General features: G+C 31.1%; 1 protein-coding gene across 4 annotated transcripts; it reads left to right on the top strand.

Annotated features, from left to right (window-relative positions):
- Positions 1 to 161: 161 nt before the first annotated feature.
- Positions 162 to 4,619, top strand: LOC107015303 (G-type lectin S-receptor-like serine/threonine-protein kinase SD3-1). Of its 4 annotated transcripts, none has more exons than XM_015215528.2 (3): positions 162 to 375; positions 1,081 to 1,157; positions 1,355 to 4,619. In XM_015215528.2, the coding sequence occupies exon 3, from the start codon at positions 1,408 to 1,410 to the stop codon at positions 3,685 to 3,687; it is 2,280 nt and encodes a 759-aa protein (XP_015071014.1). In that variant the 5' UTR covers positions 162 to 375; positions 1,081 to 1,157; positions 1,355 to 1,407; the 3' UTR covers positions 3,688 to 4,619. The 4 variants fall into 4 exon arrangements, with proteins under 4 accessions (XP_015071014.1, XP_015071013.1, XP_015071012.1 ...); XM_015215527.2 differs by having other exon boundaries at positions 1,041 to 1,157; XM_015215526.2 differs by having other exon boundaries at positions 1,008 to 1,157.
- Positions 4,620 to 17,186: the final 12,567 nt, after the last annotated feature.

The following is a 17,186-nucleotide window of genomic DNA, read 5'->3' as shown; positions in this document are numbered from 1 at the left end:
TATATATATATATATAAACTATTTTATAAAAAAAAATGTCAACTTTATATAACAAAGTTAAAAGGATATATGAAATCCAGAAGAAAAAAAAATCCAACCAGGAAAAGAAAAAGCAAAAAGTAACACATTATGAAGAAAACAAAAATCACTTGCATTGGTAACAAAATTTTATCTAATCCTCTCCTTTTTAGAAAAAAAAAAAAAGATTTCCAAGATTGGAAGAGACATTTTTCAAAGTGTCTGAAACCTTTTCAGACCACTCCCTTTTACTTCCAGAAAAATTTTGCTTTGTTGATTTTCCGGCAGTTCCTTCTCTGCTTTCCAGGGAAAGATAAAGAGCTCAAAATCTACAATGTGAGGCTCTTTAGTCTACTGGTGAGACATATCTCTTAAGCTCACTACTCAAAACTTCCCCAAGATAATGACTTTCTGTATCACTCAGATATGTTGATATTAAAGCTTTTTCACTTGTTTTCTTCAAATCTTGAAATACTACCCATTTAAGGATTTCAACTTTTGAAGTTATGTTAGACCCAGTTTTTGCTCTAAATTTGGGATGTAAAGATCCATTTTTCTTTTTGGAGAAAATCTCTCTTGCATGTGCACTTAGATTTGTTCTCTTTTATCTTTCCTTAAAAACAATTCTTTCTCTTACTCTTTTTGTGCTTAGAAAAATCGAGATATATATATGTGTGGACTCATGGTTTCTTTGCAACGCGTATTTTGTCAAAGGCATGTTTGTTTTCAAGTCTATGCGTCTACATTGACTTTAAAATAGTTAAATTTTGGGATATTAAACTACTCTCTGATTAGGTTTTCAACTTTGGATGCTTGCAAAACATCTTTTAGTGTCACTTTAAAGTATAGAAAAGTGGTTGAATATGCATAAGGACCTAAATAGGGTCCCATTTGTAGTTTTGAACCAGTATTTCAAACAAAAGATGTTTTCTTTAGCCATTTTTAATTAATTTTCTCAGTGTACTGTTTAATTTATGGTCCATGTGTAGGTCATATATATTTTTGTTTGATTCAATCATAAGGTGTGGATCTTTGTTTTGTCACATGGCAAATTTCTTAAAGGGAAGCATTTGCTGTTTCAAGAAAGTGTCTGCAGGCAATATTCTTCCAACTAATCTGGTTTGGATGTCTTTTATGAGGTTCAATTCAATGCTTCCCTTCTCTTTCAATCATTTTCCCACCTTTTGTTTGATCTTGGTGCAACCTTTAATCAATTGGTAGTTTGAGAGTTTTACCTTATAGTTGATAGTTATATTTCAATTCCTTTACAAAAGAACAGTTTCTTGTTCATTGTAAATGAGTAGAGCGACTGAACATATTTTCTGTTGATATGCAGAAGCTGGAACCAGCTTTCTGGCTTTTCATCTGCTTCCGCAAGTAGTAACAGATATGGATAGAGGAGACAGAATAATAGCCTGTTGTTCTAATTTGCTGCTTTCTGTCTCTATCGGGTTCTTGCTATTTTCAGTTGTCAGTTCACAAATTCCTTTGGGTTCCAAACTAACAGTAGAAGAGTACAATTATTGGTTCTCATCCAATAAGGATTACGCAATTGGATTCTTGAACTTCTCCGATCAGTATATCTTTGGTGTCCGTTTCAATGCAATTTATATACCTAGCAGTGAGCAAACAGCCATTTGGACTGCAGGGTGGAATGTTAAAGTTAGTAGCAAAGCATATTTTGAGCTTTCCCTAACTGGGGAAATGATATTGTTTGATCCAGCAAAGGGAAAAATTGTTTGGCAAAGCAAAACTGGCAACACATCTGTTGAATCAGCTGTTCTTCTTGATGATGGCAACTTTGTCCTGTTAAATAGGAATAAGAGTGCTGTTTGGCAGAGTTTTGAAAGTCCATCTGACACAATACTGTCTGGCCAGAGTTTATCTGTAGGCCAGTCTCTTCGAGCTTCTAGCAGGAGTTCTTTAACAAGTTATTACAGTCTTCATATGAATGTTTCTGGTGAGATGCAGCTTAGGTGGGAGACTAGTATCATTTACTGGACTGTTGGGGGTCCTCAATCTGCTGTCCGAGCGATGCTTGGTTCTGCCGGAATCCTCCAACTACTTGATCAGCAATATAAAGCTGTTTGGTCTGTCTATGGTGAGGACCACAATGATTCTGATGTGAAGTTTCGGTTCCTTAGACTGGATTCTGATGGTAATCTTCGGATATACTCATGGGAAAATAATGCAACGTCTTGGAGAACAGTTTGGCAAGCTATAATTAATCAGTGTGATGTCTTCGCAACCTGTGCTACCAATGGTATTTGCACCTTGAATGCATCTGACTCTTATGTTTGTTGGTGTCCATTTAGATCTACAAGAGACTCAAACTCTGAATGTCTAATTCCATACAAACCAAGTTGTAAATCTGGTTCATCCATGATCCTTCATGAGCATATGTACTTGTACGGGATATACCCACCAAACAACACAGTTGTGCAAACTAATTTGCAGCAGTGTAGAAGTATGTGTCAGAAAGATCCATCCTGCCATGCCGCATCCTTTATCAACAATGGCACTCCACAATGCCACATGATGAAATCCCGGTATGTTGGTGGTCAATCAAATCCTTCTTTGGGTTCCGTTACTTTTATCAAAACTTGTTCAGACCCAATTGCTGTTTTACCTCCACCTGTACCTGCTCTGAGAAAGGTATCACAGAAAATCTGTGTTGCTTGTCTGTTAGAAGTTGCTGCTGCGTCAATCGTTGTGTTTTTCATGCTTCAATTCAGCATTGGAGTTTACCTTTTCAGGAGAAGGAAACATATGATGCAGAAATCTGCTTTACCCCATATAGTGCCTAATGCTACTGGCTGCATCGTGTTTTCTTACTCTGAAATCAAAGACCTGACTGATAATTTTAAGCAACAAATTGGGCAGAATGTGTTTAAAGGTATGCTTCCAGATAATAGGCTTGTTGCAGTTAAAGATCTCAATGCCTCTATTGATGAAAGAAGGTTCCGGGCTGCAGTTCTAAAAATAGGAAGCATATACCACAAAAATCTTTTGAGGCTGGATGGTTATTGCTATCAGTCCGGCCGTAGGTTATTGGTTTATGAGCTTGCCAAATATGGTTCTGTTGACAAATGTTTAGAAGAACCTAGAATGTGCAAGAGATTGACGTGGAGAAAAAGAATGGATATATGTTTGTCAGTGGCAAGGGCCATATCTTACTTGCATACAGGATGTAGGGAGTTTATTAGTCATGGAAATCTTAAATGTGAAAATGTTGTCTTAGATGATGAATTAGAGGCCAAAGTTAGTGAATTTGGGCTGAGGACTATTCAAGCTGAGGCGTCCAGTAGCGGGGGACTAGCAGAAACAGATGTAAGAGATTTTGGCAAAATGATGGTGGTATTAATCACTGGATGCCAAAATGCGGATGAAGCTTGTTATTTGTCCTATGATAAATGGGTGAAAGCTGAAAAGGAAATGGCCATGGATCAGCGAATTGCGGTTGGCGCCGATTCGGAAGAGTTAGAACGAGCATTAAGAATTGCATTTTGGTGCTTACAAGATGATGAACGTATGAGGCCATCAATGGGAGAGGTAATCAAGGTACTGGAGGGAACTCTGACTGTCGATCCTCCACCACCTCCTTTTGCTCATAATCAACAGTGGCCACCTGATGACGAATCACCATCTGAATCATATTCAGCACTGTAGAAGTTCTAATTCGTATTTTTTTATTCCCATTAAGTCATCTGTTGCTGTACAGAACTTACCAGGCACCTACGACTTGGCATGATGTAGAATGCCTAGTTTTTCCATTATGGCATGCTTGAGCTGAAATTCAAGACGAGCATCCCACTCCGCCTCTTCTGAACTGTAACCTTGGTATGTAACCTCCAAGTGCAGTTTTGTGTTAGAAAATCCTGATTCAGAAATCCAGGTTTCTTTTTAAAGTTTTTGATTCTGTTCACGTTAATTATCGATGCTTATCACATGTGTTAACATTTGATATTTTCTTGGAGGTGACTAAACTTCCTTAACTCTGCCCAAAATGTCTCCTGTCTCCTTGGCTTGTGCTATTAGTTGGCACTGGCTCTTTTACTAGGCAGTGGTTCAAGAGATCGCGGATGAGGTTTGAACCTGAAAGGACATCTCTATTCTTAGGATTACTCTGACCCATTAAGTTGATCCTAACTTAAAATGGAAATGGAAGTTTGTGTCTCTATTTCTTTACAGAGGTGGTGTCCATGCTATGTGTACCTCGACCATTTCACCAGGTACTTCTTATCTCCACCAACCTAGGTATCAGGTAACTCTATCTCCTAAGCTTAGACAAATGGAAAAAAATCACCTAGCATTTTGAATTTCGTTGGTAGGTCACACTTGTGTTTTATATATTTTCTGATGTGGTTTTGGCTGGCTACACCTTTCTAGCCTGGTAAATAGGGTCATTCTTGGTGAACATCCATGGTCAGTATTTCAGCAATGAACACAATTTCATTATTTTTATTAGTGAAAGAGTTGTCAATAGTAATTAATAATTTATGTATTGGTCCTTGACATTAATCTGTAAGGACCAATTAATCTGTCTGGTCAATCATGTAGTAATTTTTAATATATGGTCAAATGGAATCCCTTGAATCATGCATGTAATTTATCAAATATTTATTGCTTGATGGACTGATTAGCCAGGATGTGAGGTTTATAATATATATACTCTCTCCGTTCCTTTCCTTTCCTTTTGTTTTTATGTCACTTTTTTAGATTAAACTTGCATTAATTTATATGTCACTTTTTTAGATTTCACTTGCATTAAGAAACTAAGAAACAAACAAGTTTATAATTCTACCCTTATTTAAAATGTGAGTTTTTTCTCTATTTTATTTTAATTTGTCTGTTGAGATTCTTTTTCAAAATTAGATTTTATAGAGTACTACAATGTTGAGAGTAATTAATCAATATATCAATTAATTACAATGAACATTAATTACATATTAAAATTTTCTAGTTTGGTCAAATATCTATTTTCAAGACTAATTATGGTATAATAGGAAATTAGAAAGAATATTGTAATTTATGGATTGATTTCATAAAATGACAAGTATTACATGTCAATTAATACTTGTCCTTCCTTAAAATTAATGCATAAATTATAATATTCTTTCTATTTTATCCTTAATAATTAATTAGTCTTAAAAATAGATATTTGATTAAACTAAGAAAAGTAACAAGTAATTAATGCTGGTTGTAATTACCTCGTACATTGTTTAATTATTCTAAACACTGCACTACTCTATAAAATCTAACTTTGAAAAGAAATTTCAAAAAACAAATTAAAATAAAAGATGGAGAAACACTCAAAAATAATCTTGAAGTTGAAGCTCCAACAATATTTATCAAGGAAATGACACTTCAAAAGATTTAAAGAATGTGAAAATAGAAGATTTAACCAATTTGAGAAAAATCAAAATTCAAATAAAAGGGTTCTGCACAATTTCGACTTGAATTTTTTTTTAAATTTCTGATAAGGAGAAGAAACATGCAAGGATGAAGAATTACAATACACATTTAATATTATACAAAAAATAATTACTCTATCATTTTTTGTCTTTGTGATAGATAAAGAAAAAGTATATTTTCAAATGAAATTTTGCTATTTTGCCTGGCAATGCCCATAATTTTATTTTATTTTTTTTAAAGAAAAAACTTCTTGTTGGCAATACCTGTTACATATTGATTCAAGTAAAATCTAAATGCATCCAAAGTTGCTCAATTATTGTACATATTTTTAATAATTTTTTTAAGCAACGTAGATTTCAATGAATAAATAAGTGTAGAGTTATAAATTTACTAGGATCTGTTTGGAAAATCACTTGATAATTGAAATTGGTGTAATTACTAGTTTAGTAATTACGCTGACTTGTTTGATTTCCACACTGTAATTACACATGTCCTGTTTGGATGCCACAGTGTAATTACACATGTTGTGTTTGGATGCACAATTGCAATCATAAAATTTTTAAAATAAAAATTAATTATTTAAAATTTATATTTGACGAATAAGAAACTTTATGTATGACAATAAATTAAATATTTAAGATATATATTCTTTTCTGAAAATATATTAATTAATAAACATAGTTTCTATAACTAATATTGTAAAAATAATTGATTTATATTTTTTCAAATTGATATATTTCCATTGAATTAATGTAACAACTAAAATTATGAAGTTTCTACGAACATCATCAAATGCATGTTTGATAAAAAAGAATAATATTGTCACGACCCGAGAGCACCCTCTAGTCGTAGCCGGCATATTCGTCCTCGAAGAGGTCTTAGACAAGCCCTTAGCATTCATCATTGCATATTAGATAGAATAAAACGGAAATTTAAAATTTTTCATTTGAAGATCATCTTCACTTTATCTATCAAAATAGAAACTAACTTGTCTCACATTGCCATCTAAACATAAGAGTATGAAAATCAGGACTTAGCCCTTACATCACTTATAAGTAAATTGTCACGACCCGAGTCTACACCCTGGACGTGGCCGGCACTCGAAGACCATTGCTGGTCCCCAAGCGAACCCTCATCCTGGCTGACTACAAGCGGAAGACTAACTTAAGCATGCAAAAATTTAAAATAGATTTAAATCATGAATCTCAATTACAATGCTTCAACTCAAATGGAAACTTTGAATAATCAAATAATATATTTAACTCGCCATAAATAGACAACTTTAGTCTTTAAAATATTTAATAAAATAAATGAGTAATATAGACTTCTTAACTAAAACGACTATCTATGAAGCCTCTAAATGATGAAGATGGAAGTCGAGACAACATCCACGACCTCCTAACTCAACTAAAAAGTAAATGAAATCCTCCGGAAGCAAGGAGGCTCACCATAACTAACTCAAATATCGGATGTATCAATGAAGCTCCTGTTGATGATCATGAATACATCTGTCTACATCATCAAAAGATGCAGGCCAAATGACTCAGTAAGTGGAATGTACGAGCATATAAGGAGAATTCCAAAGCATAAAACATAGGCTTGAACTTGATAAAAAAGAAACATGCTTACCTCTTTTCAAACTCACTCAACTCAACTTAAGAATAAGATATTCAACTTAAGGATTAGATACTAAACTTCAAAGATATGATATTCGACTCAATGAAGCAGAAATTAACTCAAGATACTCAACTCCTGATACTCAACTGAACTCATTTCAATATAAAACAGTTCAAAACAAGTGCAATATAAAGAAAAGTTGTTTAAAGTATGATGTCAACTCTGTGTGTAACAATGATACAACATAACTCTGAGATGTATATGAAAATACAATTAACTTCTGTGGGTGTTTCTTTAACCGACAACCATCACTTAAGAGCTATAGTGATGATACAACGTTAATCGGCCCACGCTGCCCGGCCATTCTAACATTGCCAGGTATAGGACCTGAACTGCCTAATGGATCCACTAGTAAACTGTGAAAATGATTCATCTAAAAAGTATGACCCTTTTCTACCCATGATGACTACATGGTTTTCATGGAGACTTGAGTTAATCTGTAACTCGCATTCCCACATTTGTGCTCAATACTACTCCCAAAAATATACTGGCTCTTATGTTTTTAAAACATATTGATTCTGTGGTTTGAGATTAGTGCTCAAAACTTAGCTCTAAAAGCTCTCTTGGAAATCATAGTTTCCCTCCTTGCTTCATTTTATAAAGCTATTTCTTCTGTCTGAAAACTAGCCCAAGGCTCTTTACTTGTTTAAATGTGAAAAAAACATTAAATTATCCTTGGGAATACTTAGTTCTCATATACTTTTGAAGAAGAGAACTTCAACTTTAACTCTTTATTTAGCTTGAAACTTGAGTCTTAAAACAAAGTTAAAATGTTTAAATAAGACTATTGGAAACCTTTAAGAACTTTACTTTACCTTGCTCTTAACTTTTAGACTTGACTGTTAACTTTCCTTAAATTGAAGTATAAAGCTCTTAACTTTTAGACTTGACTATTAACTTTCCTTGAATTGAAGTATGGATTCAAGGATCATGATCTCATGTTTATGGATGATTTCATGATTTTCAACATGGATGGTTCATGTTCGACTTATGGGGTACATGTGGAATTATGGACATGAACAATTCAACTCAAGGACTTCATGGGTAACATGTAATAATCACATGATTAGGAATCAATCTCAAAGATGGACTAGGAACTCAACATTTAAAGTCTTAAAACTTGAAGATACTACTTCTCTCAAAGATGCTCAACTTACGAAGTTCATGCTGAATTATGGGCATGAAACAATTCGACTCAGAAGTCTACATAACTACATATAACTCATGTATATGACTCTTCTCTTTCTCTTGCTTACTTCCTCAAAACTTAGTTCAATCCATGATGGATCTCAAAGAATTCACAATTGAACTTAAACACTTTCTTGAACTCTACTCTTAACTCTCTCTTAAATGTGAATTATGAATTCAAGAGTTTTGGTTCAAGACATGGAGGATCTCATGATGAGAAGGTAGACTCATGAATAAATTCTATTCATCCTCATACTAACTTACTTGAGTTTTGAAACAATTTACGAGAAGTTGTAGAAGATTCCTCAAAAGGGCTCAAAGGGGCTCTCTCAAAAGGTTCGGAAGAACTTCTCAAAACTTAATCTTAACTTTACCTTGAACTTGAATTATTATTTCAATGTTATGATTCATGTTATGCATGATTTTCAAGTGTTTATAAGTATTCTAAAATGTTTAGAATCAAAAGGAGTGAAGATACACTTTAAATGAGCTCAAACGGGACAACCGACGAACTAGGAGTGGGGGCAGGCGACCCTGGCGCGGACAGCCCCTAACAACAGAAAATGACTTTGGGCGCACTGCAGGGGCGCCACCCCTGCCCCCTGGCGCATCTGGGGGGCGCCGCGCCAACATTCCCCTAGGCAAGCTTTCGACGAATTTTGCCTCTCATTTTCTGACCCTAAATCGCTTTTAATCAATTTCTTTTCTCAAGTTTTCCTTAGATTCAATTATCCAACCTAAGTAAACACTAATACAATCTAAATAACACTCCAAACAATCACTTTCATCTCAAGAAATCATCAAAACGCCAACAACACAAGATGTACAATGAACCTTAACAACACCTATCAAGAAATTAAATCCTTTAACATTTTGAGAATGAAATTACGCTGAAAATAACAATTTTGGCGTGTGAGTGAACTAACCCAACACTATGGAAGCTTACATACCTCTTAGGGATTAGATTAGACCAATGGTGAAATTCCGCAACTAAACTCAAGAACGTCGATGAACGCCTTCATCCTTTCATCTTTTCTCCTCCTTTCTCTTCTTTTCTTCCTCTTGAACTATCAACTAAAACCCTAAATGTATATTAGTATTTTAAAACTGAATCTGAAAGGATTAGAACCCTAAAATATTACTCCCTTCGTCCGGTATTGTTTGTCATGGTTTCTATTTTTAGAGTCAAACTATAAAAATTTTGACTAACATTTTGAGATGCATTTTTTCATCATATTAATATGCAAAAATTTTCAATTTATAGTACTTTTCATATAATTTTAGAATATCTATTTTTTTTGTTTAAAATATCGAATTAATGTGATCTAAGTTACCTTTGAAAATTAGTCAAATTGACTTTCGATAAGCGCAACATGACAAACATTTCTGGACGGAGGGAGTACTAAAACGAACTAAATCTGATTGGGTAAGGAAAGGACCATAATACCCCTCATATTTTCAGCTAACTTTTCTTAACTGGACAGCCTAACTTCAAAAGGTCATATCTCACTCGTCCGAACTCGAAACTTAGCAAACTCAGTGTCTTTGAAAAGATAATTCAAAGATCTTTCCTAAGGTATCTTGTAGCACACCTAAGTCATCTGTGCTAGGAATTATGGTCGTTTCAAGTTGATCCAAAACTCACTTAACTTAACTCTCCAAATTTCAGATTTTTGCTAATTCCAATTTAGTTATTTTTGGAACTCTTGGTGCTAAATCTAATGAACTGACCTTAATACTGAAGAAATTTTTAATTCCTTGGTGAAATTTCACTCACTACGATTAACAGCTCAAGTCTTAGTTCGAAAAAATTTTCTGGGGTGTTACATGAATACAACAGTCCTTCAAATAGGAGAAATAGAACAATCTCTTTCCATATAAGCAAAACAACTAATAGCTAGAATCATAGGGTTTTGTCCTCGGATTTGAGGACCCACCAACTTGGGAAACAACACAAGCTTCTTGAGAAGATGACCTTGAATCACCTCAATGGCCCGAACCTACATTTATGTAGAAAATAGAAGAGATATGGGTTAGTATAACCACATGTACTAAGTATGGAAACATATGCAAGTAAAACATTTGAAAACATGCACAAAGGGACATTTTGCTTATAACCATGCTACATTCACTTTAAAAGCCGTTATGCATATTCCAAAAACATATACAAGTCCAAAAACATTTCAAATCATGCGCAAAGGGATATTTTTTTTCTTTGTGATAGATAAAGAAAAAGTATATTCAAAGTTGCTCTGTTATTGTACATATGTTTATAATTTTTTTCAAGCAACTCCTTTGTATTATCGATTGTGTCGTCAAGTATTGAAACTTAAGTCCATCTAATTAATCAGTGTATCCATTAATGAAAATAATCTAAAACATCAAATTCTTAAATCTAGCATATTATCATTTATTGAAAAGTTGATTTCAATAAATAAATAAGTGTAGAATTATAAATTTACTTAGGGTCTATTTGGAAAGTCACTTGGTAATTGAAATTGGTGTAATTACTAAGGTAGTAATTACACTGACTTGTTTGGTTGTCACAGTGTAATTACACATGTCCTGTTTGGGTGTCACATTGTAATTACACATATTATGTTTGGATGCATAATTGCAATCATAAACTTATATTAAATTTTAAAAGTAAAAATTAATTATTTAAAATTTATACTAGACAAATGAGAAACTATATAAACGACAATATATTAAATATTTAAGATATATATTCTTTTTTGAAATATATTAATTAATAAACATATTTTCTGTAACTAATATACGAAAAAAAGAATTGATTTATATTTTTACAAAATAATATATTTCAATTGAATTGATCGTAACGCATGAACTTTCTACGAAAATCGTGAAATGCATATTTGATAAAAAAGAATAATATATAAATAAAATGTCATAAATTATTAAATGTTTGATAAAAATATAATCTATCAAGTCTAATTATAAATGACGTGTAACGCAAATTCAATATTACTAAAACAAATTAAACTCAAAATATAACATAAGTTATAAATTCAAAACAAAAAAATTAACATAATACTCTTGTAACAAATTTCAACATAGCAATAAATATTATTTATTTTTATTTTTTTCTTAATAAAGAAAATGTAAGTCTATAACCTTACTAAACAATAAATTTTATTTTAATTTAAAAATTAGAATACTAATAAAATTATGCTAATGAGAAAATAAGCATGACATAAAGAAATAGATAATACGAAAAAATTACGTAGAATCACGTAAAATAAGATTAAGAATAAGAAAAAAAATGAAAGATAATAATACAAAATAAAAAAATTAACTTTACAAATTTTAGAATAATAATAATAAAAAACTTAAAATAATAGAAGTAAAAAAAATCAAAACAAAAATAGAAATTAAAAAGGAATCAGATGGTAATTACACCATGTAATTACCAGCAATTCACACCATCTGCCTGTGAACTGTAGAGTGTAATTATTCTCTGCCAATTACACTAATTACCTACTGACCAAGTAATTACCTATCCTTCCAAGCAGGACAAGACAATGTAATTACACCAATTACACCAAATCCAGTTACTAGGATATTCTTCCAAATAGGCCCTTAGTTTTTTTTAATGCAAATGAAACCTAAAAATGTGACATACAAAGAAACGAATTATATTATGTGAGTAAAACGTCAAAAGTACACCTGAATTGTCTTTTTCATTGAGTTTGGTATCTAAATTATTTAGAGTGAGTTTATTTTTAAACTATCACTCATTGATTTGATAACATTTCTTATATTACACTCTCTTGATGGTATGTATAGACATTCTCTTTTATTTTAAAAACTAGTTAACATGTTCGCGCTTTGCGCGATCCTAATAACTATTTTAAAAATAATTTCTTTTATAAATTAGCACGTACTAAAAAAGAAGAATACGATCAAATACTTAGTAAAAGCTATAAATGTTTGTAATAATTGTTTCAATTTATAAGATATTATTTTTATATTATTTTGTTAAGGTTAAAGAACATGTTTTATATATTGAAAAAATGTTAACTTAATTTTCTGCTTAATTTTCTTTTTGTCGTGGATCATCAAATGAAACATAAATAATTGGTCCTCCTCGTTTTTTAAAAGTATGGATGCTTATTTTTATATAAGGAACTATTGAACTTAGACCTTTTCTTTTATATAAGAAACTATTGAACTTAGACCTTTTTAAATATATTTACTCAATATGATTTATTTAACAAAAAAATATACTTGTTAGGCATATAATCTTTTATAAAACTTTTTATTTTTTTTTAAAAATTGTGCAAGTTAAAAAATGAAAATTAACAAAAAGCATGTCAATAGTAATACAAAGGAAAGAACGACTAACTATTTTAATCAAATAATATATAAATATAAAAAATCATAATAATAAAGTATAAAAGCAATCAATATTAATATTTCAACAAACAACTTGATACAAAATTATGGTCATTTTTATTTGTTTAAATTATCAAATAATAATAATACAAATAATAAATAGTGAATGTTTTAACTCTTGAGGAGTTACAAAACTCACTAAATGTATAATTATTTAGAGAAAATCACAATCTAAATAATGACAAAAAAAAGCAAAGAATGGGAGAATAAGAATAAGTAGGACTTTTAGTATATAAGAGTTTCTGCTATTGTTTGTTTTTATATCATATTGAAATTACTTATAATTTTTTTCATCTTCACACAAATTAAAAAAAATTACCTTTGTTTACTCAATATATTCCACTAAAATAATACTTCAGTTCATTTTAGTGTGTATTTTGTATGTTTTGTTGTGGTCATTTTATTTAATTACTAAAAAGATAGAAACAAAAAATATATATTTCATTATTTTAGTACAAAACTTTAAAAATCTCGAGTTTTAATAAATAATACATACTCCCTCTATTTCAAATAAGTGAAATTGTTGAGCCTTTTTTCATAGTTCAAAATAAGTGAATTGTTCCAAGTTTAAGAGAGATGTTGAAATTTTTTTTCATTTTTGTCCTCATTTACAATGTAAAATAATTATGAATAAATAAATTTTTAAATACAGAATATGTATATAACGTCATGAGGAAAATAAATCATTTATTTTTAAAGTTATCTAGAATGCTCATTTATGAAATAGATAAATGACTTAATTTTGAGTAAATTTAATATATGATGTAAATGAATGAAAAATGAAAAGTTTTAAAAAGAGATATAAATAATTAAGTTAAAAAGAATTGAGGAGACATGTTTATTTAGCAAAAAATATAAATAGATAAAAAGAATTGTAGGTCGTGAGATGGATCAGTCCGCTAATAAAAAGAACAACGCAACATAGTAGTATTTCCTTATTAATTTTAAACAAAAGTAGAGTATTTCTTGTTACCAAAAGTTTACAACCACAAATAAAGAAAAACATATACATCCATGAAAATGTTCTACGTGCAAATCTTGAATAGTTGATGTGCAAATGATAGACTAAAATCTAAATCCATTATATTTTGGGAAAACTAAATGTAGAGGTAATGAATAGAATCGTTGAAAGGAGTTGGGGAGATACGTCATTTAAGTAGAAAAAGTGAATAAACAAAGAATTTTGTAATTTATGAGATGTAATTAGCTGTAATAAACATTATAATTTTTTTAGTTATCAAACAAATTAATTAATGAAGAGAGTAAACTCATTTTTTCAGTTTCATAATCAACTTAAATAAATATCAATTTTCTCTATAACTTAAGAAAATATGTTTATTGTAATTGAATATTGACATAACAAACTTGGTTCATTCTGAGAAATTTCATCAAATAAGAAGAGTTAAACGTTTTGTGAAATTTGAGTCCCACAATCATATATAGACTAATTTTACTCAAGTGTTAACAAATACGAAATAAAAACTTAATGGAGGGGATCTCATCTCCTTTTCAGTCAATTCAAAATCCACAAAAGAAACAAATGTGTTATATCATCTAAATTAGAATGAAAAGAAGCGGATAAAGCAAAACAAAAGATGATGGAAAATTCTTGGTCGAGAAATTATGTCATATTAACATGTTATATACATAATATATATCAATATAGAATATGGATTGTACATCAAAAGACAAAAGTTTATATTATGAAAATATCAAAAGTTTTCTTTAAGCAACAAAATAATCCGTGGAAGATCATGTTGTCCTTGATATAAAAAGTGTGCTTTGTAATATAATCTTGTTCTTGAAGGGTACATATCTTGATGGATAAATAATTAATTAAAAAATTATATAAGCAACAATAAGTGCATCTCGATATTGTAAATGATTGAAACGTCTCCTTTTTCAAATTTTACTCTGATCAACTCTTGATGAATCTCCCACCGCCATTAAATTTTCTTCTTCATTTTGATGACTTGTAGCAAATTAATTTTGATCGCCTCTTTTGACGAATCTTACACCACCTTTAAACTTTCTTCTTCATCTCGATAAAATTTTGCTTGGCTATTGTAACACAAGAAGAAATTCAAAATAATATATCTATAATCGTCATAAAGCTGGAAAAAAAATTAACAATATGAAGTTGGAGATAATAGAAATGGACATGCAACAACACATAGATGATTGTTATTTATAAATCAGAATTAAGTAGAAGGAAGTTGAGAAGACATCTTATTTAATTAGAGAACTCAAATAGATGGAGGTTTTTTTTGTAACTTTCATGTTATATAATTATATGCAATGAATAAGATTGTATTTATTAATTTTTTAATAAATTAATTAATAAAAACATGAATGAAAAAACTCAAAAAAGGGAGAAAAAACCTAAATAGTAATATACATTTTATATAAATTAAATAATAAAGAAAAAATACTTAAAATATTTAAAAAATATTTTTCTTTTGTAATTGTAATTGTAATTAGAAGAAGTACAAAAAATTAAAAAAAATATTTTTTATTAATAATTGAAATTAGAGAGGTATGAATTATGAATAATTACTCTTTGTAAGTTGGCATGTGAAGAATCTTTGTTGTAAATGTTTTTCCATTAATATAATACTTATTGTAATAAATTAAATAATGACTTTTGAATACAATAATTAATTTAAATAAGAAGAAAAGCCAAGTAAATGAGAAAAAAGATAAAATATATGTGGAGATCATAGAGAGGTGTCACATCACCTTGTCTATGATTCTCCTTTATATTATACTAGGTAATTTGTCCGCGCTTCGCGCGATCATAAATAATAATTTAATTGAACCTGCAAATAATTTTTTTCTAATATTCCTACATAAATAATAATGGAAAAATAGGTTCTTAAAAAATATTAGCAATATTCCAACATGAATTTAATTATTAGTCGTTATTTTATAATTCAAGAACCTCTAGTGAACGAATTAATCACCAGATAATAAATCATTGGTTCTTTAATCATCATTAAAAGGAAAATAAAGAATAAAATAAGTGTATATATATATATATACAAAGGCACTCCCTAATAAAAAGAAACATTTAAGTTGCATAGATTATACAATTGTGATATATGTGTTAGGAGAATGTCACGATCGGAATTTAGACCCCAGACGAGACCGGCGTCGTTGACCTCTCAGAGGTTGCAGACAAGCCTACTTACGTCATTCTTACTTTGTCTAAAATTTGAAACTTTTTGTTTCTTAAGATACATATTAATCATTATATTATATTCATAATTGTTCACCATCAACCATCTATCATTACGATCATCAAATGAAAGAAATAGTTTAATATAACATTAAATGTATACTTGCCAAAATGGCACCAATACAATGTCTGAACAAAAGCGGAAAGAAACGCTAGTGGAACATAATCCACTAGCTCAATCCTATAACTAAGCTAGAATATAATGGGCAAGCATCCTCAAAAGCATGAGGGCCTACCAAGTCCGGATGAATGCCCCACGTCCGGATAGTTTCAGCGTCAAACTGTAGCTCTAGCGTCCACCTCTGCCTGCACCTAAAATTGTAGAGTTCTATAGGGTTAGTACACACTTGTACTAAGTATGGGTATATGCAAGCACACACCAAGGACATGCATGAGTAAGAATAGCTCTTTCCTAACAACATGGTTATGGAAAGTCAAGTCAGTGGACTTGCCAAATTGGTATTAGGGAAGTTAGTGAGCTTTCCAAATTTTGATTAGGAAAGTGAGTGAACTTTCCAAATTTGGATTAGGAAAGTCATGCCATGAGAGTAACATGCATCATCATACATATCATTTTGCACACAACACACAACAGTGTACACATAGCACATATCATAATTCATATAACACATAACGTTGTTCATATCATTTATTCCTATGCCATGACACCTTGGAATCATGGAATTTACATTAAGACTTCCCAAAATGAGGGCTCAACATATAGGACCTCAACTGGGGAGTCTGCTTTAGCAAACACAGAGTCTGCTTCTTTCATTCATACGTACTTCATTTAATTTCATTCATGGTCCAGTGTAAACACCAGCTATACCTAGGATGTAGTTTAAGACTTTCATAGGATTCATTGTGCAATGACCAAGAATGACGTAATGTCATTACTTGAGTCTAACTCACCTCTTGATTATCCTATCCTAACACCTTTGGTATCATTCATTTCATTATGTGCATCATTTGAGGCCGACCTCATTCATTCATTGGAAACTTTAACTTTAACTAACATAGATCATGTGAGCATCATGAAATCCAGTGTCATGAAACCCCACACCGAAAAGAGGTGGAATCACCGGCTTGTAACGACCTGTTTAGTCGTTTTGAGCTGCAGATTTTATTTCTGGAAAAACTGTGTTAGTCGACGGAACCCACGACGGACCGTCATGGACACGACGGGCCGTCGAGGGTGTCTCGTTCCAAAAGACTTAGACTTCTGAAATTTGGG

Source organism: Solanum pennellii, chromosome 3 (genome assembly GCF_001406875.1).
Source record: "Solanum pennellii chromosome 3, SPENNV200".
Lineage (NCBI taxonomy): Eukaryota > Viridiplantae > Streptophyta > Magnoliopsida > Solanales > Solanaceae > Solanum > Solanum pennellii.
Note: the sequence above shows the minus strand (reverse complement) of the source record. Positions and strands in the feature narration are given on the sequence as shown.

Coding starts and splice junctions, on each gene's coding strand:
- LOC107015303 (XM_015215529.2), top strand. CDS start 1,408: ATGGATAGAGGAGACAGAATAATAGCCTGTTGTTCTAATTTGCTGCTT.